Raw genomic sequence first — 26,052 nt, 5'->3', positions numbered from 1 at the left:
CAAGAGGCTCCCTCCCTCCCTCCCGCCCTTCCTCCCAGCCTGTTGGTCTAAGTGGCTCTCAGATGCTGCCGTGGCCCACCAGGAAACCAGGCTCTATTGTGACCTCTGTCTCTATAGCAACGCTTTGCCGCCCATTTGCCCCTGGATGCTGGCTTCCCAGTGGCTCCAGGGCACAGCGCTGCCACTCAGAGGTTTCTCCACTCCAAGGGAAGTCTTGCAATCAGCAGCCCCCTTCCTCCTCCAGGGTGACTAGTTTCCCAACACACGGAGGGAAGACCAAGTGATGGAGCACGCAGGAAACAGCATGTGTGTAAGAGTCACCGGGACCCAGCCCTTCCCTCTTTGCTCCTGGACCCATACCCGAAGATAAGGTTGACCCCCACACTTGTTCCCAGCCTCCCCTGCAGCACTACCCACCCACCCCTCCAGATGCTCCTGGCTTTCTCTCAACCTGCCCAGCCTTCCCTGTAAATGGACCTTTGTGGTGGAGGGCCAGCTTAACGAATGGCCTGTAATGGGTGTGTTCCATAGAGAGGCAGAGCTGGTCTGCCATGCAGAGGTGAACCTAGATAGTGTTGGGGCCTGGACCTAGAGGCCTTTGGAGGGCCCCCCCTGCGAATTCAGCATTGTCATGCCCGGCTGTGTGACCACATCACTCAGGATAGACTAAAGAGGATTTGGGAGCTCCCAGGGGCTGTGGAGGCCCTGGACTTCGGCCCCGAAGTCCAGGAGTAAGAGTGCCTCTGCTGCCATGGAAGGAGGTCCCTCCCAACAGTGCTGGTTGGCCTGCTCCTTGAAACACAGGCACAACACACAATGCAAATGTAAGCACACACACACAAACACACACACAGAGAAATTCATGCTGCAGACACGCATGCACATACCATACAAACACAATCACACACACACACACACACACACCACAATCAAACCCAACCGTGCAACACAGAACACAAGTGCACACAATATGCACATGTACTACAAACATGCACACACAAACACAGACATGCAACAAAGACACAAACACAGATGTGCAACAAAGACACATGTGTGCCCACACATGCAACATAAACATGCACATAACAGTCACTAATTGCTTGGTGGAAGTCTAAGCCCACCCTCGAGAGGAAAGAAAAAACACACACACTGATTCCAGGGCAGTGTGTGCACCTCCCCCCGCCCTCATTTCTTTTTCTTGAGGGTGATGCTTGGACTGCCCCCCCCCCAGCAATCAGAAGCCAGATGACTTCCATTTTGGAAACTCCTTCTTGTTTTGGGGGGCCCCATTGAGGAAGGGAAGCAAACGTAAATTGGGGTGTGTGAGCGCAAGGAGTTGCTGCTAATCTGATTGGGGTTGCCTCCCCCATTTTTATGTCTGTCATTCCCAGACTGTCCCCTCTTCTTGCCCCCCTCACTTCCTCCTCTCTCACTGCTGAGAGAGTCAGAGGGCCTGTGGGCAAGAAATAGCCTCTTTCCCTTCGAACAAGGAGCTTCCTCAGCAGGTGCATCTCACTCCATTCAGTAACCTTTCCAGCCAGCAGCAAGGAATACCAATATGTCGTATACAAATATTTATATGCTGCTTCTCAACAAAAGTTCCCAAAGTGGCTTACATGGACATAAAAAAGGAAAATGGCTCCCTATCCCCAAAGGGCTCACGATCTTAAAAAGGAATATAGGATAGACCCCAACAACAGTTACTGGAGGGATGCTGTGCTGGGGATGGATAGGGCCAGTTGCTCTCCTCCTGCTCAATAAAGAGAATAACCACTTTTAAAAGGCGCCTCTTTGCTCAATTAGCAAGGGTACCCCGCCCCCCATGGCTTTTGTGCCAAGACGCACAAGACAGACAATAGGATACAAAGCTGGAGGGCCTGGATTTGGAATTAGAATGGGACCTTAGACAGGAAAGCTGTGGTGTCCTCTTGTTTAAGCTGGAAATGCTTGGTGGCAGTCATATCTCCTTTGTGTCAAACTATTATTATATCCCACCTATATGATGCACCGGCACTTGCTGGGAAGAATAACAAAATTATTTTTCCTTCAAAATTATCCTTTTTACAAGGGGAATAACAACAACTTCTTTAAATACATCAGATGCAGGAAACCTGCCAGGGAGGTGGTTGGACCATTAGACAATGAGGGAGTGAAAGGGATTATTAAGGAGGATATGGAGGTTGCAGAGAAGCTAAATGAGTTCTTTGCGTCCATCTTCACGGCAGAGGATACTGAGCATATACCTGTTCCTGAACCAGGTTTTTTAGGGATGGAGGCTAGAGATCTGAGTCAGATAGAAGTGACAAGAGATGATGTTCTAAACTGTTTGGAAAAACTGAAAACTAGCAAATCGCCAGGGCCGGATGGCATCCATCCAAGAGTCCTCAAAAAACTCAAATGTGAGATTGCCGACCTCCTTGCTAAAATATATGATTTATCCCTGCAATCGGGCTCTGTACCGGAGGACTGGAAAGTAGGAAATGTAACACCAATTTTCAAAAAGGGATCCAGGGGCAATCCAGGAAATGACAGACCGGTTAGCTTAACATCCATTCTAGGCAAATTGATGGAAAACATTCTCAAGGATAAAATTATAAAGCACATAGAAGAACAGGCCCTGCTGGGAGTGAACCAGCATGGGTTCCGCAAAGGTAAATCTTGCCTCACAAACCTTTTGGAATTCTTTGAGAGTGTCAACAGGATCTAGGTGATCCAGTTGACATAGTCTACCTGGACTTCCAAAAAGCTTTCACCAAAGTTCCTCATCAAAGACTCCTGAGAAAACCTAGCAGTCATAGGATAAAGGGACAAGTTCACGTGTGGATTTCTAACTGGTTGAAGGACAAGAAACAGAGAGTAGGGATAAATGGAGAGTTTTCACAATGGGGTCTAAACTGTAAGAAGTGGGGTCCCCCAGGGATCTGTACTGGGACCGGTGCTTTTTAATTTCTTCATAAATGATTTAGAAGCAGGGGTAAGTAGCGAGGTGGCCAAATTCGCAGATGATACCAAACTCTTTCGGGTAGTGAAATCCAAAACGGATTGTGAGGAGCTCCAAAAGGATCTCTCCAAACTGGATGAGTGGCTGACAAAGTGGCAAATGCAGTTCAATGTTAGCAAGTGTAAAGTGATGCACATTGGGACGAAGAACCCCAACTTCAAGTATACACTGATGGGATCTGAGCTGTCGGTGACTGACCAGGAGAGGGATCTTGGGGTTGTGGTGGACAGCTCGTTGAAAGTGTCGACTCAATGTGCAGCAGCTGTTTAAAAAGGCCAATTCCATGCTAGGGATCATTAGGAAGGGGATTGAAAATAAAACGGCTAATATTATCATGCCCTTATACAAAACTATGATGTGACCACACTGGGAGTACTGCGCACAGTTCTGGTCATCATATCTAAAGAAGGACATTGTCGAACTGGAAAAGGTGCAGAAGAGGGCAACCAAGATGATCAAGGGCCTAGAGCACCTTTCTTATGCGGCAAGGCTACAACACCTGGGGCTGTTTAGTTTAGAAAAAATACAACTGTGGAGAGACATGATAGAGGTCTATAAAATCATGCATTGTGGGGAGAAAGTGGATCAAGAGAAATTCTTCTCCCTCTCATATTAGAACCAGGGGTCATTCCATGAAATTAATTTCCAGGAAATTTAGGTCCAACAAACAAAAGTATGTAATCCACACAGCCTGTAATCAACTTGTGGAATTCTCTGCTACAAGATGTAGCTACAGCCAACAACCTGGATGGCTTTAAGAGGGGTTTGGATAACTTCATGGAGGAGAGGTCTATTGACAGCTACTAGTCGGAGGGCTATAGGCCCCCTCCAGCCTCAAAGGCAGGATGCCTCTGAGTACCAGTTGCAGGGGAGAAACACCAGGAGAGAGGACATGCCCTCAATTCCTGCCTGGCACTTTTACACACATAACTGTTAGTTTGAATCTCCTCCAGAATTGAGGGTGCCAGCCAAAATATCAGCTTGATTAACCCCGAAATCACTGTAGGCTATCAGTGACCAGTTCAGACACAACACTGTTTCCCCCCCAGCATTATGTCTGTGCATTATGGCTTAGCCCAAATTATGTCTGGCATAAAAAAAAACCCCTTCTGGTAAACCCCAGCCCTTATCTGTGATGTGTGGAGTGGCCATTGCTGATCATTCATTTCCCCCCCAAACTCACAATACCAAGTAACAGGAAGGAGAGTTTGATAGATCAGTCTGCTCTGCTCTTTGAGTGATTTGCAATTGTGAGGGGTGGGGGGTGGGGAGGGGTTGTGGCAGATCGGTGAAATTCTGTGGAGGGAGTCCAGAAGGGGAGGGGGAGGGAAAAATTCTGAAGCACATGCAAAATGTGGGTCTTCCTATGCTTTCAAGTTCTTCTTCGTCTTATTGAAGCCTGGTCACCTTAGGAACCTAGGCTGTACATATCAGGGGCGTAACTACTATTAGGCAAGGGGAGGCGGCTGCCTGGGGGCCCCCAAGCCTCGAGGGGCCCCCCAGAGGCAAGTCACATGTGAAGTGTGTGTGTGTGTGTGTGTGTATCAGCGAGGGGCCCGTTTTAAAATTTTGTCTCTGGGCCCACTCCAGCCTTGTTATGCCCCTGGTACATATGCAATGTAGATGTTGTTGGAAACTTTACAATGGAGACTACAGCTTCTGACATAACCTGAGCCCTTTGTGTCTGAGCTGATTGAGGCTGCATTTTTCTTCATGACAGAGAGAAAGCAACAATTGCTACTTTAAACTTTCCTGCCTCTTAAATGGTCGGGGGGGGGATGAGGTGATGAAGGCAGTCTCTCAAAAAGCAAGTTCATTATAAAATTCAGCAAAGATTTGGGTCAGATATGGCAGGTTCAGGTTTAGCATTCTGTATCTGTTGTTTGATCCGGCTGCTTGGCAACTTGTCCTGCTGGTCTTCTGTAACCAACTGTCAAACTAACAACCACAGCAACAAAGGTGTCTCGCCTCCTCCTCTGGGTTGTGATTGGTTGGAGAAGAAACCTGGAGCAAGCTCTGGGAACACGCACAGGAAAAAGATCTTCAGGGACTGTGGAGAGGAGCCGACCCTATGTGAATGGTCCATTTAATCCCCCAAATTAAACATCTGCGAATCTGCTACGAAGCAGATTCACTCTTCAGGTGCCCTGTGGCATGAAGCTGTGTGTGAATAACTCCCCATAGGCTTCCAGCAGCATCTGGTGGGCCACTGTGTGAAACAGGATGCTGGACTAGTTGGGCTTCATTGGGCCTGATCCATCAGCAAGGCTGTTCTTTTGAAGAGAGAGTGACCAGAGAGGAAGCTCCTGTTTATTCTGCCTGTTTTGTATATACAATAAAGAAGTGTTACTTTGATGGCGACTGTGCTCCGAGCTCCCATCACACCATTGGCTCAGCCCTGTGAGATATAGACCATGGTGGCGACTCAGAGGTGGACCTTCTCTGTAGCTGCTCATGGGCTATGGAATGCACTCCCGGCAGAAATCCGTAATTTGAGTTCATTACTGTCTTACAGGAGAGCCCTTAAAGCCTGTCTCTTTGGCCTGGCCTTCTAGGGTTTTTAAATTGTTGTAAACTGTTGTAAATTGTTTTAAATGTTTGCCCTGGTTTTCCAAGGTTTTTAACTGTTCGAATGTTTAATTGGTTTTATTCTGTTTTTATAGTTTGTTTTTTTAATTGTTAACTGGTTTTAATTGGTTTTATTCTGTTGTAAAGCGCCCTGAGCCATTTTGGAATGGCGGTATATAAATCTAACTAACTAAGACACCTAAAAGTGCTGAGGAAGTCAGTGAGCATGTGTATGCCATCTGTGTGCATCATCAGTGGTGTTTCCTGTTAATGCTTGTGAGCGTGCCCTCTGCCTCTCTTTTCTGCACATACACATCAAGGGGATCTAGAGTCAATTGGCCCATATGCAGGCATGGGTCCAATCAGCAGTGGTGAGCTGTGTTCATATCCAATAGGCTGGGTGTGTGTGTGTGATCTTCATGAGCAGCTGTCGGCCCCACCCCCCATGTGTGTCATGGCCAACCTCTTTTGAAACAGTTTGTGATAGGACACGCCAGGCTTGCTGCTCCAAAGAAAAAGTCAAGATCCCACCACCAGACAAACCTAACATATTGCGCGTGCCTGAAGCAGCTCTACCCATTAGGCCATTCCATGACAGCTCTGGGTAGCAGCCCCCCTCCCCAAAAGAGGCGAAAGTTTGGGGCGGTATACAAATTTGATAAATAAATAAATAAGAGACCGACAAAATGGACGGCGGCTGCCTCCTCACTTTTATTAGGACACCCTGTGTCGATTGCTCAGTGCAAAAACCAGTCCTGGTGCACAGTGGTGGGTGCTGAGCATGCAGTAACGCAGGGCCCCCCTTAAACTCAATGTGGGGAAGGGAAATAAAGGGAGAGGAAAGGTAAAGTAGGGAGTGCAGAGTGTCAGGCTAGCTTCAAGTGTCAAGACGTTCCACATATCTCCATACGAGCATTCAAGAGAGAAAAGTGTGGCGGTCCAGTGCAAAGCTCCTCCATCAACCCCTGCCCCCCAGTGCTAGCCTGAGTCTGGAAGCTGATCAGCCCTGACCCATAGCGAGAGGGGATGAAAAGCCACCCCAAGCACGCTGGAAAACTATTCACACACGGGTGGTGGGGTGTTCCCACTGTAAGCACAAAGCCCAGGAAGGTGGAAGGCAAAGTGGCTGGGAAAGGGACCTCCTAAATTAGGGGGAAGGTAGACAGGAAGGCAAGGAAGGTCTGGGGAAGCCCACTCACAAGCCGTCTTGGTGGTGGTGAAACTACGTGTGTGGGTGAGCAAAGCCCCAGAAATGAATTGCCTGGGCAATCAACGGGGGGGGGGAGGAGGATCTGGGTGCCCCCCACCTCCGCACAAACCCAGGGCAGAGCAAGACCTTGCTTGGGTGAGATTGGCTGCCTGCCTCCCCCATGCTGACAGCAGGTAGTGAAAGAGCGCCTCACCCCTCCCTGGCCTCCGTTGTGTGTGGCACAAGTCAGCGGGGAGGAGGAGACCTCGGGCCCCAGGCCGGAGGAGCCAACACACACACACCGAGAAGCAAAAGCAGAGGGGTAGGAGGTGGGGCAGAGGGGGCTGGCATGCAGTGCCGGAGGGGAGAGGGGGAGGAGTGGGGGGCCCTAGATCTTGCCCAGCAGGTTGGTGATGCTGAAGATGTGATCGAGGAGGAAAATGAGGAGGTAGTAGTGGACGAGGGCGGCCAAGACAGGGTCGTCGGGGCTGAAGTCCCTCTTCGTGCCCCCATGGAGCATCTGGCTGCTGGTCACCAGGCTCTGAAAGAAGGAGCAGGGCAGCAGGCAAGAGGCGGCGGTTGGCTCTCGGAAGAGCCCCTCCCTTGTACACCCCACCCCATGCATAGGCATATATAGGAGCCCAGGAGGAGATGGGGGCCGCTGCCTGCCTGGGCGCTCTCTCCATCCCTGCCGCCAGCCCACCACCCATTCCAGCCCACCGGAATGCGGCAGTGACTGGCACCTGCAGGCCAGGGAGGAGGCTGGGCCAGGCCGTGCACAGCGACAGGCCTCTTCCCCAGGCTGCCGTCCTCTTGGCCCCGCTCCCCTGCAGTGGACGGTAGGCCGCGGCTAGCCCCCCTGCCGCCCGGTGGCCCCCTTCGCTTCCCACCCAGGCCAGTGGAGACGCCATTGCCAGCAGAGGCAGCACATGTGGGGGGCCTCAAGAAGAGCCCCGGGGACATGGGGGGGGATGGCTGGCCTGCCGCAGGTCCCCTCCTTCTCGCGCCTGACAGCCTCACCCAGATCAAGAGGGAGAATCCGAGGAAAAGCAGCACGATCAACATGGTTTTCAATTGTCTCAGCTGTGTTAAACGTCCCAGGCGCCCGAGGATGAGCAGCAACATCAGGCAGCCGAGCAGCACCTTCAAGCCGGCGGTGGAATCGCACGGGGCCTGCAGTGGCACCGAGGAAGAGGAGGAGGAGGCCATGGTGGTCAGTGAGAACTGCAGCCGGAGCCCCCACGCCCCCCCTCCCTGCATGACCTCCCATTTCTTCACCCAGCCACTCGGACCCCCTCCCCATGCACCCCCCCTTATGGAATTGGTCCCCTCAGAGGTGTATCTATGGAAAATAGCACCCAGGGCAAGCACTGAAATTGCGCCCCTGTCCAAACATCTGACGCAAACTTAGAATAAAACTGCTTTGTTCCAGTAGGGTGGGGAAAAGCAAGTTAGAAGGGAAATACAAAAACAAGCCCACCTCCCACACAAAATCAGCACAAGCTTCCTGTAAGAATTCAGCAGTAAACTGGGTTTTCCAACAGTCCTCAAAATTGTCGCCTCCCTATTGACTGAGCCATCCATGATTGATCCCTAAAGGGAGCATAATTCATTACAGCAGAGGTTTTCAAATGTGTGCCCTCTGATGTGGCTGGACTACAGCTCCCATCATCCACAGCCAAAAAACCACTGTGGGTGATGGATGTTGTAGTCCAACACCTGGGGACCCATGTCTGAGAACCCCCTGCACTCAACAACCAAGAAACAAAGAAATAATTGCTTTGATGTTTATTTTTTTATTTCTATTCTACTCTTCTTCTAAGGAACTCTGGGTGGCATATATGGTCTCCGACATTTTAGTCTCAAACTTGAAAGGGGTCAATTTATACTCCTGTCACCCACAGAACCCTGTTGTTTTCTTTTGGTAGAATACAGGAGGGGTTTACTAACCCTGAAGTGGTACAGTCCAATCTTTCACCTCAGGGATATACCACATCATTTTAATGAATATGTAGACTAGAGCTGCAGTAGATCTGCCTATCACAAGCTCTTCAGACTTTGAGTAAAGAGACTTGTAGGGTTTGCATTCTTCCTGTAGCAAAAACTACTTTTATTTGTTCTTACAATAAACTCATTTTGTTAATTAAAACCTCTCTCCCAGGCCAGTTTTCTTGAGTTCAGACACTTGCACAAATTAAAACTGCTTGGAACTCTCTCCTCTTTTAAGCTAAATTCCTCAAATTTGCCCAAACTGGGGGTGTTGCCCAATCATCCCCAAGGCAGTTCCATCAACACTACAGGCTGACAAAGGATGGAGAACTACATTGTGTAGTGCACACATGTACCCAATAAACACAGTATAACAGTTCCAGACTAAACAACAAGTCTGGAAGTGCCCTTCTATTCCTTTTGGCCAGAGACATCCTTGAAATTTTTTTTTTAAAAAACCCACAAAAAACTCAGAAGCCATAAAGTGCTGAATAAAACTTCTGATAGTCATACACTGGGATTTTGATGCTTATTGGCTTTCCTGAAGATTTACAAAAGCAACTTAGATACATGGGAAGCTGCTTTATACTGAGTCAGACACTCAGACACTCCATCTAGCTTGGCATTGTCTACTTGGACAGGCAGCGGCAATCACTGACTTATATTATATTAAATAAAATTACCTGTAGTCCCTTCAGGTGGCTCCCTAAAGGCCACGGGGGGGGGTCTTCAAAGGTTCCCCCTCACCCCACCGGACTCTTAATTTACCGCCGTAGCCCGTCCCAGGCTGATTTTTGGGCCCGTTCAGGCCTGCAAAGATCAGTGTGGCAGCCATTTTGGAGGCAGCCACGCATGCCCAATTGGTCTCTGCAAGGCCTGGCAAGGCCTAGAAAGGCCTATGGCATCGCAAGGGCCATTTGAGTATGTGCAGCGGCCATTTTTAATTTTTTTAATTTTTTTTAAAAAATGTCCACCCAAAACAAAATGGCCACCGCACATGCTCAGAGGGTCCCTGAGAGGCCCTAGGCCTTGCCAGACCTTGCAGAGGCCATTTGGGCAAGTGTGGCAGCCTCCAAAATGGCCACCACGCTGATGTTCGGGCCCGAAAATTAGCCCAAGATGGGCTGTGGTGGTAAATTAAGAGGCTGGTGGGGGAGGGACAACCTTTGCAGACCCACCCCTCACAGCCTTTAGAAAGCCCCCCCAAAGGGGCTACAGGTTAAAAAAAATTTCAGTTTAAAAATATTTCGTGAACTGGGGAGGGAACTGGGGAGGAAGCAGAATTGCACTGGCGCCCCCTTCAAGTGGTGCCTAGGACATGTGCCCTGGCTGCCCCAGCCTAGATACATCCCCTACTCAAAGCTGGAAGAGCAGGACAGAGGAGGGGCCTGGCAGGAGGTGGGGCTGGCAGTTTCCACGCTGCCCCAGTGGCAAAGCATGCAGACGTGCTGCTCTTCTCAGGGTGGCCAGAGAGGGAAGGAGGAGAGACAGGGGGCCTCACACTTTTACCCTGGCCCCTCCCATCAGGTGGTGGAGGCAAGAGGGACTCAATTCCCCCAGTAGTGCAAGAAGAGGCCTTGTGGCTTCTCTCGGCCCGGGGAAATGGCAGAGCCATCCCAGAGCACTCTCTGGCCAGCCAGCCAGTGATGTACCCAGCAAAGAGCCCCTGGTGGCGCAGTGGTAAAACTGTAACCAGAAGGTTACACGTTCGATCCTGACCAGGGGCTCAAGGTTGACTCAGCCTTCCATCCTTCCGAGGTCGGTAAAACGAGTACCCAGAATGTTGGGGGGCAATATGCTAAATCATTGTAAACCGCTTAGAGAGCTTCGGCTATAGAGTGGTATATAAATGTAAGTGCTATTGCTATTGCTAAAGAGAAAACAATCAGCTCGGTTCCCCAATCATAAACCCAAATCCTCCTGGAAGAGATTAGACTTTACAGCTGTCTCAGAGTCTGAAATTTCTTTTTCTTTATTTTGTTCTTGATGTCTTTTCTGATCTTTACCAATGTAACTAATTAGAAAAATGATGTTTTTCATTATGATGATTTTGCTTTATATTGTCTCTACGGTGATCTGTTTCCCCCCTGTTTCCTTTGGTTTATTTCTTAATAAAAAATTGATTTGCAAAAACCAACCAACCAACCAAACAAATCCTGCTGGAAGAGACAGCATATCAGAGAGGCTGGAGGACATGAATGCTGCCTGGACAGCTCAGTCCAGAGGTTCAAGCCTGTGTGCTGCCAACATGGGATTTGGATGGGCCTCCATCTAGGGAAGGATCCCTGCCCAGCAGGCTCTGGATCCAGGCTCCATTTCTGGCACAGAGGAACTCCTGAGGTAGGTCAGGCTCTATCTCAGAAAGTGAGAGAGCAACAGCTGCCCAGAGGTGCACCTAGGTAATTTTTGCCAGGTTAGCACATTAAATAAATAGATAGATAGATAGATAGGATTTGGGGGCCTCCAGGGGGAAATGCTTGACTAACAAGCAGAAGGTTGCCAGTTCGAATCCCTGCTGCTATGTTTCCCAGACACGTATATCGGGCAGCAGAGATATAGGAAGATGCTGAAAGGCATCATCTCAGACCCTGTGGGAGATGGCAATGGGAAACGCCTCTGGATTCTACCAAAGACAACCACAGCGCTCTGTTTGTGCCAGGAGTTGAAATGGACTTGACGGCACACTTTACCTTTACCTTAGGGGTGTGGAGGCCCTAGATTTCGGCCCAGAAGCCCAGGGGTAAGAGTGCCTCTGCAGAGCGCTTTTCAGATTCAGCTGGGCAGAATCGTTTGAGAATCATTTTCAAATCGTAAACAGAAGTTGTTGTGCAAAGCCACCAGCAGGGGGAGCCGTCTTTTCTAGCTTGCGTGAAACTTTTGCATTGGGAAAACACAGCTATTTATTTACAACATTGTAAAGGCTGTATCACAAAGATAACACCTGAAAGAAGGCACCAGAAATGTGAATGGCACCTTGCAGACAGCGCAGGGGCTGCCGTGTAGAAACATGGGCAGTACGGAAGGACACTTAATAGACACGGAGTGACACTGCTGTAGTGTCCAATCCGGAAAGCGCCCAGCTGCCTCTGGCGGCTTGCCTCAGGGCAAAGCCCCCCCCCCCGTCAGCAGCCTGAGACCGGCCCTGGTGGGGACAGGAAGTTGATCAGCCCCAGCTGCTCTGGGCAGGGAAAGAGCCACGCTTTGCCAGGGGGTAAAACGGCCCACCTTCAGTCAGCCACAGAACAAGCCTCATTCTCATTTCCCTCTTAAAGGGGTCACAACAGTCTAATGCGGCCGGCGGGGGGCGGGGGGGGGGAGATTGGGGCAGAGGACACACCAACCTTTATGGAGACGATTGTGACAGCAAAGCAGATGACGACAGTGGCGCCCAGAGCAATGAGGATGGTTTCTGTCTTGAGGAAGCTAACGTCGACGCCCAACATACAGGATGCCCACAGGGTCGTGATGGACTGTAGAGCAGAGGCACCTGGAGTTAGCAATGCCACACAGGGCAGGGCTGGAGAGAGAGATGGCGTGTGCTAGAGCAGCTCCCCGCCTCCTCCCAGGGCTGGGGGTCGGCCAAGGGGCTTCCTCTCCCCCCTCCCCATCAATCATCTGCCACAAAGGCCTTTCCTTGTCAGGGAGCCACAATCTACCACCTCAGCTCAATGCCCTCCAGGCAACTGTGGTCTGCCACCCCCCCTCCCCCATGACTTGCCATGGCTCCTACCAGGGGAATGAGGTTCAAGGGATGCTTGAGCCGGGTCTGCTCAAAGAAGATAAGAACCGAAGCAGACGTAAAGGCAAGATATTCAAATAGCGCTCGCATATAAAAATTCCTCTTCCAAACTTGGTGCTCATTCTTCAGAGAGGCTAGGGTGGCTGCAAGGGCTAAAGTCACGAGCATCTGGACAGTCAGGACGAGGAACACCTGTGGGCACAAAGGCAGTAGGGCCATCTTGGTGACTCATGGCAGCCTCTGCTCACTTGAGATTCTTTTATTTATTTATTCAATTTCTATACAGCCCTTCCAAAAATCGCTCAGGGCAGTTTACACAGATAAATAATAAATAAGTAAGATGGCTCCCTGTCCCCCAAAGGCTCACAATCTAAAAAGGAACATAGGATAACCACCAGCAACAGTCACTGGATAGGGCCAGTTACTCTCCCCCTGCTAAATCAAGAGAATCACCACATTAAAAGGTGCCTCTTTGCCCAGTTAGCAGGGATCTGGAATTGCTCTGGATATCTTATTTGCTCTGGATATCCACCAACAAGTTGGGGAAGATATCTTTGCCTGACCGTTTTCCTTGACATACTAGCAGCAGCAATAGAACAACAACAACAACAAATGCACAGCTTTTAAATTAAGGTCCAATTCTGCACACTCTTATTTGAAAGAAGATCTGATTGAAACTAGAGGTGCTTACTTCTAAGCAGGCATGCACTGAACGTAAAGCCAAGAAAGTCCTTTAACATCACAATACACAGCCTGGTAGGCAGGCAGTGGCTTACATCAAAAGCAAGCTATCCTCTCAACTGCCTGAAAGAGATCCCCTGCTGATAACAAACAAGGCAACATTCCTCAGGGGATTCCTGTACTTGTGAAAGTGAACTCCTCCCAGCCTTTCTGGTTTCTTCCTCTCTTAATCCAAGTTCAGCGGCTGAGTAAAATCGTGACTGCACGTTTTGCTCCATAACTCCTACATGGGCTAAAGCTTAGCTTTTAAAACATTGTTATTTGAAAGCTGAAATCCAGGTGTATCTGGGTGGGCTAAGCAATCTGGGTGAGATCCTCAAAATCCGGGTGATACCCAGAATTCTGGGGGGCATGGCAATGCTACATGGCACCACACCAAGCATGTGCTTCCCACCGCACAAAGACAGCCTCCCGCAAACCCTTCTCTTTGCAGACACACCCTGCTACCCTCCCTCACCAGCCTTACCCTGCGTATGAAATACTTGCGGGTGTTCCTGGTGGGCAGGTCCTGGGTGCCGTAGTTGGAGGGTGGCCCATCCTCGGGGTTGTTGCTCTGCTGAGGTGCTGGCAAAAGCCACATCAGGCAAAGTCAGGCTGGAGCTCCCCCAACATTGTCTCTCAGGAAGGAGCAGTGAGCGCCCCTCCTGACTGCTTCATGGAGGGCACTCACAAATGCTGGAGGCCGTGGGGCCCGCTCTCCATACCACATGGATGGGACCCCTCACTCCATTCCGGCAGTGAGGGGAGGGGAGCCTGAGTGGGGCCCCAGAGCACTGCAAAAAGCCCCCTTGCCTTAGATTCCACAGGGAAGCCTGGCCCCCACCACTGAGTGGGGCTAGAGGCTGGAGAGGGCTAGCCTGGAGCAAGGGTCAGGCTGCTATGATGGGCCCCTTCGGAGACTCCCGGGAGAAGTCTCTAAAACCACCACACACCGCTGCATGTGGGGAAAGGGTCCAGGTCCCCACTGACCTCTTGCAGGAAACCCCCCCACCCACCCACAGCAGGCCTGCCCCTTACCTCCTTGGCTCTCAGTGCCTGCAGGGTGTGGCTGAGCCTGGGGGTCTGGAGAGGAGTCTGGCTGCTTGAGCCCCCGGAAGGTCTTCAGGAGCGACATGGCTCTGGTGCTCACACATCTGTCCCCTCCTCAAAACTGCAGAGAGACCAAGAGAGGGGAGGGGAGGGACAGCACCTCTGCCTATTCCTGGGAGGAGCCTTCCCCCAAGAGCCCCCTCCCCATTTATTGACATTTTTATTTTATTTTTTACATTTATGTCCTGCTCTTCCTCCAAGAAGCCCAGAGCGGTGTACTACATACGCAAGTTTCTCCTCACAACAACCCTGTGAATTGGGTTAGGCTGAGAGAGAAGTGACTGGCCCAGAGTCACCCACCTAGTATCATGGCTGAATGGGGATTTGAACTCGGGTCTCCCCGGACCTAGTCCAGCACTCTAACCACTGCACCACACTAGCTTATTTGGATGGAGAAGGCCAGTTGCTCTCCCCCTGCTCAATACAGAGAACTGCCACTTTAAGAAGGTGCCTCTTGGCTCACCTAACCCTGGCACGCCAACGTTTCTTTCTGCTTGAAGAGCCAGCTAGGGTGGGCCCTTTCAACAGCACCAGCAGTGAGAGAAGTGTGCTGTAGTAGAAGCAGTAGTAGTAGTAGTAGTAGTAGTAGTAGTGATGGTGATAACAGCCACCTTTATTTGTTAGCCACCCCATAACAAATTGTTCTCTGGGAGGCTCACAACATGACAAAATACACAAAATACAGTGCAAAACAGTTTAATTTTTTTTTAAAGTCAGTTTTAAAAATCAAATTTAAAAGGCCTGAGTGAACAGAAAGGACTTTACCTGGCGTCTAAACGAACAAAGTGATGGTGCCAGGTGAGCCTCACTGGGGAGGTTGTTCCCTAAACAGCACATCACACAAGAAGCCCACCAGCGCCCTCCCACAAAGTGGAGCATTTTGTCCTGCGCCCTTCTAACACGAAGCCAGCCTTGCACAAGCACTCAATTCAGGGTCCCACATCCTGCAAACCAAAGTATTAAAAATATGCAATCACGTTTATTAAATAAACCTTCCGGCCTCCCCACACTGCAGCCACTCCATCCGAGGATTGGCAGCTTGAAGCCCCCACATGTCCTCAGTGATGTGTCTGCTTCCGAAGGGGAAGGAGGAGTGTGAAGATCGTCCTTCTTGATCGGCTGGCTAAGTGCTGCACAAGTTTACTCAGGGGTCACTAGTCTGGATATAAGCCAGTGACTGGAGTAGTCTGTCTCATAACTGTAGAGTGAGAGAGAGTGTGTGTGTGTGTGTGTGTGTGTGTGTGTGCAAACATCCTAAAAATCTTTATGGGGTACCTGAGCTGGAGGTTTTTGACGGGGGGGGGGTACAGTTTAAAAAGGTTGATAATTACTTCTGTAAGCCATATGCGAGAACTGGAGCTGGGGCAGAGAAATATTCCATCATATTGCACAGTTTGTGTTATTGGCCAGTTAGCAAGAATTCTTGACTTGCTAGTCAATGGTACGGCAATGTTAAAGGAGTAAGGGAGTGCCCCTTTAGTTGGGAAAAAAAGCAGGAAAAACAGGTTCTTCCGTTATAATCCTCAAAATTGAATTGCTTATAAATATTACATCTCTTGAGTTAATAACATGAAATGTGTCATGCATGAACTACTAAACACAGACTACAAACATGCCCAATTTCAAAGTGATCTGATAAACATAACCACAAGTACAGCAAGGTATAAAGTGCTGAAAGTGATGATTTTTGGGTCCAAGTTTTAGACAGGCATATCATATATTCTGCCTGCATTCTCCAGCAATCGTTTATGTGTATTTTGGTACACTAAGGCTCATGATGTGCATACTGCTATGCTTCTCTTCCCCCCCCCCACCCCCCATAATAGCTGTTCCCAGGCTGACATAATCCCCTAGTTTGTGCACCTTGTAGGAAGGCCCACTCTCAAGACCCCTCTTAACAGGGTCCACTGTTTAGATCCCTCACTTGGAAGTGCTCTAAAGCACACACCTTTTAGCTGCTTTTGCTAATGGGCCCAGTAAAATATACTCATAGATACTCCTGGTGTCCATGATCTTATCTTATCCCTTTTAGAATTTGATATTTCCCAAATACTTCTGGTTTAGGGATCTGATTCCAAAAAGGGGCAAAGGAAAGATTAACACTGGAGGCCAGAATTTTAGTCCAAGAATATATATATTCACTTTTGAGCATGTATATATTCATATATTTTGAGCATGTCCAAATTTGATGTTAACATAAGCTATTTTCTTAAATTATAGAAATTCAAAACATTTATTGATTGATTGTTTGATTGATTGTTCAATTTCTATACCGCCTTTCATATGGCATCCCAAGGAGGTTTACGAAAGTTAAAATACAATAAAACTCCATAAAAACCACACTTTAAAACCTTAAAACCAGTTCAACAGACCATAAAATTTTAAAAAGACAAATATAAAAAGCTGAGAAAGCTTGGGCAAAAAGATGGGTTTTCAGGGGTTTTTCAAAAATTGCCAGAGATGGGGAGGATCGTATCTCAGCAGGGAGCACATTCCACAATCTCGGGGCAGCGACCGAGAAGGCCAAGAATTTACTTGAGAAACTCATGAAAGAATGTCATACAGATCATCTTAGTTATAGTTTAATTGGGACAGACACAACCTCCTGCTAAACATGTGTCAAGCTGCAAAGCACAATCCTGTGTGTATATTAACACAGTGTGCTGACATAATTTAGTGTCAAAAGAAACAAAGAAAGAAAGAAAGATCATCAAATATAAAGATCCTCTTTGATTTAATATTAGAGTTACAATTTCCACTCATGCTCTAAAACTGATAGAAATGGCAAGTTAATAGGGATGGGCATGGACCAGTCTGGAGGCCATTCTAAAGGCCACCGGACTGGTCTGGACCAGTCCGGACCTGGCCGGTACAGTTCGGGCGGGGGGGGGGGTTACTTACCCCTCCCACCGCTTTCCCCCCTCCAGTGCGCGTATTCCATGTAGTAATTGGGGTGGCAAGATAGCTCCCTGCTGCCCCTTCTCCCGCTTGAGCTCAAAGGGCTGCACAGAGCCGTTTGCGCACGCGCACGTTGCACGCGAGCTTGACGTCTCCTCGACGTATGTGCATGTGGCCATGCGCGTGCACATGTCGGGGAGATGTGAAGCTTGTGCGCAACGTCCGCATGCACAAAAGGCTCCCTGCAGCCTTTTGAGCTCGTGGGAGAAGGGGCGGCAGGGAGCTATCCTGCCGCCCCAATTACTACATGGAATACGCGCGCTGGAGGGGGGAAAGCAGCGGGAGGGGTAAGTAAACCTTCCCCCACCCTTAAAGGAACCCCCTCCACAGTGCCGGACCGCAGCTTTGCGGTTCCGTGCACACCCCTACAAGTTAAGATGCCAACCTTTACACCAAGTAAGACTTTGTACAGCCTCATATATTATTCTGACTTTACAAACGAGACTCATGCACTCATAATTTGCCAAGATATTTCCCCAGGACATTTGGATGGGGAGGGATGCATACAGGCAGAAATTCAACCGGTGCAGCTTCCCAAACTACTTGCTAGGGTCTCCTGATAAATGTCTGCATATCTTCAAAGCACAGTACTTCCCCCAAATGCCACCTACTATAGTAACTAAATGTGCAGTCAGAAATTAGAACATAAGAGCATAAGAACAGCCCTGCTGGATCAGGCCCAAGGAGGCCCATCTAGTCCAGCATCCTGTTTCACACAGTGGCCCACCAGATGCTGCTGGAAGCCACAGGCAGGAGTTGAGAGCATGCCCTCCCTCCTGCTGTGACTCCCTGCAACTGGTACTCAGAGGCAGAGGCATATCTAGGGAAAATAGCGCCTAGGGCAAGCACTGAAATTGCGCCCCCTGTCCAAACATCTGACACCCATCTTTCAGATAACTTTACCATAATATCAGCTGAAAAATACAAGTCAAGCTCATTAATCTTTTAATATTTCAAAAGCTATTTAGCAGTGGACGTAGCCAGCTGCCAGACCAAAAAATGATGGAAAACTACAAATTTAAGTATGCTGGGGCTCATGAAATGCCCAAATACTATGTGGAGATGTACTTGGAAAACTAAACAGAAGTGCCTGTCTAATTCTCTACTATGCATTGTAGCATCACTATTACATAAGTTTTAAAAATAAGTGGAGAATTTGACTTTTCCCAGATACTCTGAAAATAATTAAAGGATATGCAGAGTAAACTGTGTCACTGCTTGGAATATATTCTAGTATTTCAGAAAGACAGTTAACATGAGAGAAAGAGAGCAAGAAACTCCCAGTGGACTTTAATACTAAGGATTTCACATGGATTCAAAGACAAACTCACCATTAATAGCCATATTATTAAGACATCACATTTAACTCACTTATCACAAGAAACAAAGTAAGAGCAAATGAATACAATCTTAGCTCATAAGCTTCAGCTCAGTATTCACAAGCCCTGATTCTCTGTACATAGTGCCAAACTGAATATGTGTACAGTGACTTATATTATATTTTTTAAAAAATGTTTTTACCTGTAGCCCCTTTGGGGGGCTTCCTAAAGGCCAGAGGTGGGGCGGTCTGCAAAGGCCTTGCAGGGACCATTTGAGTATGTGCGGTGGCCATTTTTTAAAACAGTTTTTTTTAAAAAAAATGGCCGCTGAAAACAAAATGGCCACCAGGCATGCTCAAATGGCCTCTGCGAGGGCTGGCATGACCTAGGGCCTCACAGAGGCCATTTGAGCATGCGCGGTGGCCATTTTGTTTTCAGCTGCCATTTTAATTTTTTTTAAAAATGGCACCCCCCTTCAAGTGGCGCCCGGGGCACGTGCCCTGCCTGCCTTACCCAAGATATGCCCCTGCTCAGAAGCTTCCTGCCTTGGAGGCTGGAGGTGTCTCTCCGACTAGTAGCCGTTGATAGACCTCTCCTCCATGAAGTTATCCAAACCCCAATTAAAGCCTTCTAGGTTGTTGGCTGTCACCACATCTTGTGGCAGAGAATTCCACAAGTGGATTATGCATTGTTTGAAAAAATACTTCCATTTGCTGGTCCTAAATTTCCCAGCAATCAATTTCATGGGATGTCTCCTGCTTCTAGTGTTATGGGAGAGGAAGAAGAATTTCTCTCTCTCAACTTCCTCCACACCGTGCATGATTTTATAGACCTCTATCATGTCTCCCTGCAGTTGTCTTTTTTCTAAACTAAAAAGCCCCAGGTGTTGTAGCCTTGCCTCATAAGGAAGGTGCTCTAGGCCCCCGATCATCTTGGTTGCCCTCTTCTGTACCTTTTCCAGTTCTACAATGTCCTTTCTTAGATGTAGTGACCAGAATTGTACGCAGTACTCCAGGTGTGGCCGTACCATCGTTTTGTATACAGGCATGATAATATTAACAGTTTTTATTGGAGCTACTTCAGCTATCACTCCTGCAGGTAGTCTCCCCCTTCACCCTGCATCCAGACCTATAGCAATGCAAGGGCTTTCTTTGCCTTCAGCCTGAAGTGGAGGAGAGCATCACTGAACCCTTCCTGACTTCGTCCCTTTTCTCTGCATTGCTTTGCCTTGCCAACCCATGCAGAAGTAATCACCCGGCTGGCTGCCTCATCACATGCTTGCCCATAGCCTCCCAGCAACAATTTGGAGTTCTTTTGGGGTGGACTTGAAAATGTCTGTGAGCAATGCTCCCCCCAGCATTGTATTTTTCATTGCAAGCTGAGCTCAAAGTGGAATATATCACTGTATCTGGAAGAGTCCTGAAAATCTGGTGTTGGTGGTGGGAGGACAGAGAAAGCTTACCAAAGCCAGCAGGCAAAGAAATGAATGTCCCAGCGAAATCCCCTTGCTCTGCTTTGCCAGGCAAGGTTGTCCAAATGTAAAGGTTTTACTTGATTCCTGTACACCTGTCAGGCTGACCCTGGTGGGAGTCCCAGGGCAATCAGCTCCAGAAAAAAGAGGTCACTGCAAAGACGGAAGGAGGAGGGCCATGCTGCTGTGCCCTGGTCTCAGCTCATCTCTGTTCAAAATATGTCAGGGCTGGCCAGTCGGCTGCAGGATTCTGGGTGAGGGAAAAAAGAAACAGAATTTAAAAACCTGTCTAAAGTTTGCATCAGCAGAAGATGAAAACTTATATATATACAATTAAAAGAAAAACCTTTGGTTTACAGAGATAGTTATGGGTGTGGCAACTTCAACTCTGCTCCAAAAAAGAGAGAGTTGATGTTGTTGGAAATTCTCTGTGGCAAGAGAATCCTTTTTCATTATAGCAGAGTGCACAGAGACACAACACAGTGGAATTTACTTAGGCATGCATGTATGCTGAGAGTAAAGTAACTTGGAGCCAATTCATAGTTTCAAATCAATATATAAGGCATTTATTAAGGAACTCCATTCTAGATAGGAAAGTGAGGAGTTAGGATCTCTAATCTATCTATCTAGCTGGATGCAGATGGATTCTGCATCTCTGCACACATGGTGCAGGGGAGAGGAGCTTGCCATGTTGCAAGGTAGAAGGACAGGTAGGGAAGAGAGAGAGAGAGAGAGAAAGGAGGAAGTGGCTGGAAGGAAGTTAGTCCCTGAGATTAGCAATCTACATATCCAAAGGGATAGTGTCAGAGCAGTAGAGAAGGGATGACCAATGTCTTGACCCTCTAGCCCTCTAACTCACTAGTCTGTCCCCCACTGTCTGAGACAAGAGACAGCGCAAAAAAAGTCCTTAACTTCCAACAGTTCACACCATGAGGGCATGAGAACTGATGTCCTGTCTGAGATATTGTACTGGCCTACAAAATAATAACAACCATGGAAAGAAACGCCATTTAGCTAGGTCCTCTATGCTCCAATGCACTCCCTGTATAGGCTGGTGGCAACAGCAAAAGCTGGGGATCCAGGCAACAGCAGTGTTTAAGAAGAATTTGATAACGTGCCTTTGAGCAAGGTAGGAGATACGTTAATGGGACTGAAGGTGAGCAAATGTGGACCCCATCTTCAAAAAAGGGTAGAAGTAGAGGAGCTAGAAAACCACGACAGACCTGTCTGCACTTAGAGAAGAAGATGGCAGTTAGAAGGAGCCCTAATGGGCCCCTGTCAAACACAAGTCACACCAGACAAATATCATCTCACCTTGACAGAGTTCCTAGTTTAGCAGCATCATGGCAATCCTGGGGACAAAGTGTATTTTGGTTCCAGCAAAGCATTTGACAAAGTTCTCCACAATATCCCAGTTGACAAGTTGGTAAAATGTAGGTTAGATGATGATCCTGCCACGCAGATTCACACCTGGTTGAACAACCGTACTCAGTGAATATTCATTAAGGGTGCCACATTATCCTGGAGGGAGGTGTGGGGTAGAGAGCCACTGAATTCTGTCATTAGTCCTGTGCACTTCCAAATTTTCTTGAATGGCTTGGAGGAAAGAGTAGAAGGGGATGTGCATCATATCTGCAGGTGGCATGAAGCTGGGGTGGGAGCGGGAGATAGCTAACGGCAGGGTCGGATTAACATAGTAGCAAATGTAGCATTTGCTATGGGCCCCACGTTTTCTAGGGTCCCGCATGCCTGGCTTGAACGTCTGCCCCTTCTTTCTGCTCTCTATTTGGTGCTCTCTGCTGACTCTCCTCATTGCCTGCTGCTGCCCATTCTCATCTACGCATCGCTTGAGGCATTTAAGCAAGGTCTTCCTGGCACCATGGTGTTGATTGGGTTATCTATTATGTTAAGCAGCACAGGAGGGGGTAGTAAGAACAACAATAGGAACAGATAGCTTGCAAAGGGGTCTCAAAGATAACTTAATCGCCAGGGAGTTGGTCCTTATTTGTTTAAACTGTAAAGTTTTTAAAAACATACACAGAGAGAGAGTAAAAGAAATAAAAGTAGTTTAGATTAAAAAACAACCAACTATTAATGCTGGGTGGAAGAAAGGAAGCTAAGGAAGATGCTAGTTGAATGTTCCTAGCGTTTTCCGACTGACTGGGAGAGGGTAAAGATAAACAATGAGAACGTGTACCTTTAAGAGGAAAAAGAAAGCCGGAAGTAACTCAGATGCGCGGCAAGAGGAGTCTCAAAGTTTAGTGGATCAATTGAGGGGAGCTTATATCACGGTCTTGTTGGGTAAGGTCATTTATATCCTCCTTTAGTATCTAGTGCTGTTGGGAGGGAATTTGTGATCATTGCTTTTCATGGAACTGCCAAATTTAAGGTGAGCTCCTTTCCTCTCCTCTAGAACTAAAATAACTACTGCTGTGTTGCCAACTTCATTAGCTTTATGCTGGGATGCCCGTTGAAATTGTCCAAAGATAAACGGAGTCTGCAAACCTAAACACGCTTACTTACTTACTAACACGCTTAAGGCTGAGTGGGACTTACTTCAGAGTAAACATGCTTAGGGTTGCACTGAATGATTTGTGCATTTCCTCTTTTTAATATTAAGCATGTTAGTGTGATTTAGATTGAAAGAGGCTGTGCCTCCTGCCAAAAGATTGTCTTTTGGATACTTCTGTTTTCATGGAAGTTGCTAATGCACCTCATCATAATCACATTCATTTGCAATGCATCAACTATTTTAAATATACATCTGCTTTCCTGTCAGGCTTGCACAAGAGGTTAAACATATATTCTTAATATTGTCAAATGGCCCTTTTAATGTGATGGCTGCTGGGATCCAATATGTTCTGCACACATTGGAATCAAACATCCACTGCTGTGTGCCAAAATTGCTAATAGGTTCAGATTTCTCAAAGTTCAGAATTCCTGAGAACCTTTTAATTTAAACATTCAGAGTTTTGTTCCCCACCCCCTTTCTCTTTGTGAAAATAACTCCAAAGGAGAACCCATGGTCAGGAGTCACAAAAGTGTGTGTGTGGGTGTTTTGCAAAGTTTGTTTAACTGGCTGGCTCAGTTGAGTGGAAGCATGGGGCGGTTGGTGGTGGTGGGGCACTAGGCAAATGAAAAAACTGAATTACTTTACTATGCAAGTAAATAATTTATGTTTCAGTATTTATGTGCATTTTTTAAATTTGAGGCCCCTTCATAACATTCTGAGTACCCAGAATGTTGGGGGCAATATGCTAAATCATTGTAAACTGCTTAGAGAGCTCTGGCTATAGAGTGGTATATAAATGTAAGTGCTATTGCTATTGCTATTGCTATTGCTATAACATATGCTACAGGCTCCACACTAGCTTAATCCGGCTTAGAAGACAGAACCAAGATTTGGTCTGATCTGGAGAGGCTTAAGTCATGATCAACTTTAATTGGACCAAAGCCAAGATGATGAAGTTCAACAGAGACCAACATACAGTCCTGTATTTAGGTAAGAAGGCTCAGCTGTAAAGACTTGTGTTTTATAGCTGTTTCCCTCATAAAGGCAGTTCACAATCATAAATACAATAAAAACACAATAAAACAAACTATTAAAACAAGTTACAGCAATTTAAAACATTCAAAGGTTACTAAAAGCCAAGCTTTAAAAAAGTGTCTTAAGGGCTCTTTTAAAGTCTGACAAAGATGTTAAGCCACAGATCTCATACTAGATATCATACTACTAGATAAAAATAAACAACTTGTATCTTGGGTAAGAAGAGTACAGGAGTATGGGGGAGAGTAGGTTTGGCAGCAGGAAAGGAACCCAGATGTCATTGTGGACAGTAAGTTGAATATGAGCCAGCTGTGTGCTGCAGCGTCTTAAAACACTTAATGCAATCCTTGGCTTCATTAACAAAGTCAGAGGCCAAATTCGCATGTGACATGGAACTGCATCCCCGCCCCCTGCTCTCCTGTCGCCCAGGAGAAATCTGGACGTTCAGGAGAACATCTTGGCAAGAGAGCTGGCTGTGCAGTCTTCCTTCTTGCTTGAAGGACAGCCCACATAGCCAATCAGGGAGGGAGAGAGGGAGGAGCTTCCTCCCTCAACTCCAGTCCGGCTGAATGCATCCCCAAGTTCTGCATTCAGATGAAAAGGAGGCTCCCAGTTTGGAGCAATGGACCTCACTACAGACTGAGGGTTCAAATTGGAGTCTCATCAGTGCGACCTCCGGTCGTGCTTCCGGTGGGACTAGAGTTGGTCGGGTTCAGACATAACGATAGGGAAACCATGGGTCCCTCCAACTGTGGTCCCCCATTACATGCTAATGCAGCTATAGTGTCCAGATTACAAGAAGTAATTGTTCCATTCCATTCTGCACTGATCAGAACTTGCATTCTGTGTCCAGTTCTGGGCACTGCATTTGAAGAAGGAAGTTGATAAATTGGAACTGGTTCAGAGGAGGGCAACCAAGATGGCGAACACCAGGTCGTAGGAGGAAACGTTGAAAGAGCTGTGCATGTTGAGGTTGGAGAAGAGGAGGCTGAGGGTGGGGGTGGGAATATGATTGCTGTCTTCCAATAGCTGAAGGACTGTCCCATAAAAGGAGGAGAGGGCTTGTTCTCTGTTGCTTCTGGAGGCAAGACTGGAACCAATGGGTTGCAATGGCAAGGAAGTAGATTTAAGCGGGACATTCGGAGGAGCCCTCCAAATGGCAAGAGCTCTTCAGAACAGCCTGCTCTGTGCAGTGGTGGGCTTTTCTTCACTTCTAGTCTCCAAATAGGGGCTGGAGATCTAAGAAATCATGTTGCAATTTCCTGCCTGTAGCTGGGAGCTGGACTAGAAGAACCTGAAGGCCCCTCCAGAAATAAAATCCTGTGATCTTAAGATCCCTTGCATGTTTAGGAGAGCAATTATAATAAACTGCTCCCCCCCATTCAATCAAGAGGAAGCATCTTGATATGCTGGGAAGGAGGGGGAGACCTGCCACTCAAGGCTTATACACATAACATTGTAAGGTATAGACTGTAGACCACCCAGGGCAGGGACCTGTCCTATTGTGCCTGCAAACATATGTGGCCTACAAAAACAATCTGTTCTGTTTTTTTGAAACCAGCACCCTGCCCCTTTCTGGGTTAGACAGCAGAAAAAATGCTTCTGCCTGCACCCCATGCCCAATACGCTCAGAGCTGAGCAGAGCTTCTCTTAGACCAGGGTGAGGACCTTTGGGATTCATAGTCTATGTTCTTAACTCTATTTTCTGGTGAAGAAGGGAAGGATCCCCTGCTCCATTAGGCTCTATGGCTATTTTCCTCCACTCAGTGCCCCCCCCCCACATCCATCCTCCGGCCTTGCCTGTGATGCTCTGGCTGCTGTGGTCAAGCCCTCATTCTGACCTCCTGGCCCACCCAGGATGAAGACCAGACACCCCCCAAGAGGCTTCCTCTTCTCACCCACCCCTGCCTGCCAGCCAGAGCTGCTCTCAGCTACTGCCCAGGTTCTATTGCGGCCGCTGTCACCATAGTAACCCCCTTGTCCCCATGGGCCACCACATGACAGCTTCCTAGTGGTTCTCGGCCAAAGTGTTGGCACTCCAAAGTTCTCTCCACTTCCCAGGAAGCTCTTGTCATTTGCCAGCCCCTTCCTCAGTCCAATCCAGCATCTTGTTTCCAGCCAAATGTCTGTGGCAGTCAGAGATAGGGTTGCCATGTCCTCCGGAATTTAGGTTAGCTCCCGGATTTTGGCTCCTCCACCCGGCTGCTAAATTCCACCCAGATTTACACAGATTTCAAATGTGCTGCCCGGATTACCCAGATTTTACTCTGGATCCGATCACATGGGAGAGCAGAGAAGGAGGGGAAAGTATACAAATCCGTCAAATAAATAAATAAATAAATAAATAAATAAATTTCAAATCAGTCGCCCCACAACTTGCATGATATGCAAATTAGGCCACCCAGATTTGGGAAGCTTGACTAGGGCAACCCTGGTCAGGG

General features: G+C 47.9%; 1 protein-coding gene across 8 annotated transcripts; it reads right to left on the bottom strand.

Annotated features, from left to right (window-relative positions):
• Positions 1-6,258: 6,258 nt before the first annotated feature.
• Positions 6,259-25,563, bottom strand: LOC128322920 (protein lifeguard 1-like). 8 transcript variants are annotated; one of them, XM_053245171.1, is made up of 9 exons: positions 22,262-22,461; positions 21,379-21,534; positions 20,056-20,314; positions 14,245-14,377; positions 13,694-13,791; positions 12,478-12,678; positions 12,089-12,217; positions 7,779-7,931; positions 6,259-7,299 (listed from the first exon to the last, which is right to left on the bottom strand). In XM_053245171.1, the coding sequence occupies exons 4-9, from the start codon at positions 14,339-14,341 to the stop codon at positions 7,147-7,149; spliced, it is 831 nt and encodes a 276-aa protein (XP_053101146.1). In that variant the 5' UTR covers positions 14,342-14,377; positions 20,056-20,314; positions 21,379-21,534; positions 22,262-22,461; the 3' UTR covers positions 6,259-7,146. The 8 variants fall into 8 exon arrangements, with proteins under 8 accessions (XP_053101146.1, XP_053101143.1, XP_053101142.1 ...); XM_053245168.1 differs by adding an exon at positions 15,082-15,260 and having other exon boundaries at positions 7,159-7,931; positions 22,262-22,521; XM_053245167.1 differs by lacking the exon at positions 22,262-22,461 and adding an exon at positions 25,514-25,563 and having other exon boundaries at positions 7,159-7,931.
• Between the last annotated feature and the right edge of the window lie 489 nt (positions 25,564-26,052).

This window comes from Hemicordylus capensis, chromosome 4, assembly GCF_027244095.1.
Source record: "Hemicordylus capensis ecotype Gifberg chromosome 4, rHemCap1.1.pri, whole genome shotgun sequence".
Classification (NCBI taxonomy): Eukaryota; Metazoa; Chordata; class Lepidosauria; order Squamata; family Cordylidae; genus Hemicordylus; species Hemicordylus capensis.
The sequence above is the reverse complement of the archived record's forward strand: the minus strand, read 5'-3'. Positions and strand labels throughout refer to the sequence as shown.

Bases quoted from the DNA above. Each gene is read 5' to 3' on its own strand.
- LOC128322920 (XM_053245167.1), bottom strand. From the start codon at position 14,341: ATGTCGCTCCTGAAGACCTTCCGGGGGCTCAAGCAGCCAGACTCCTCT. The intron at 12,218-12,477 runs GTAGGAGCCATG...TCTGCTCTACAG, and splicing joins CCTTGAACCTCATTCCCCTG to TCCATCACGACCCTGTGGGC. The intron at 7,932-12,088 runs GTTGGTGTGTCC...GTGCCACTGCAG, and splicing joins TCACAATCGTCTCCATAAAG to GCCCCGTGCGATTCCACCGC.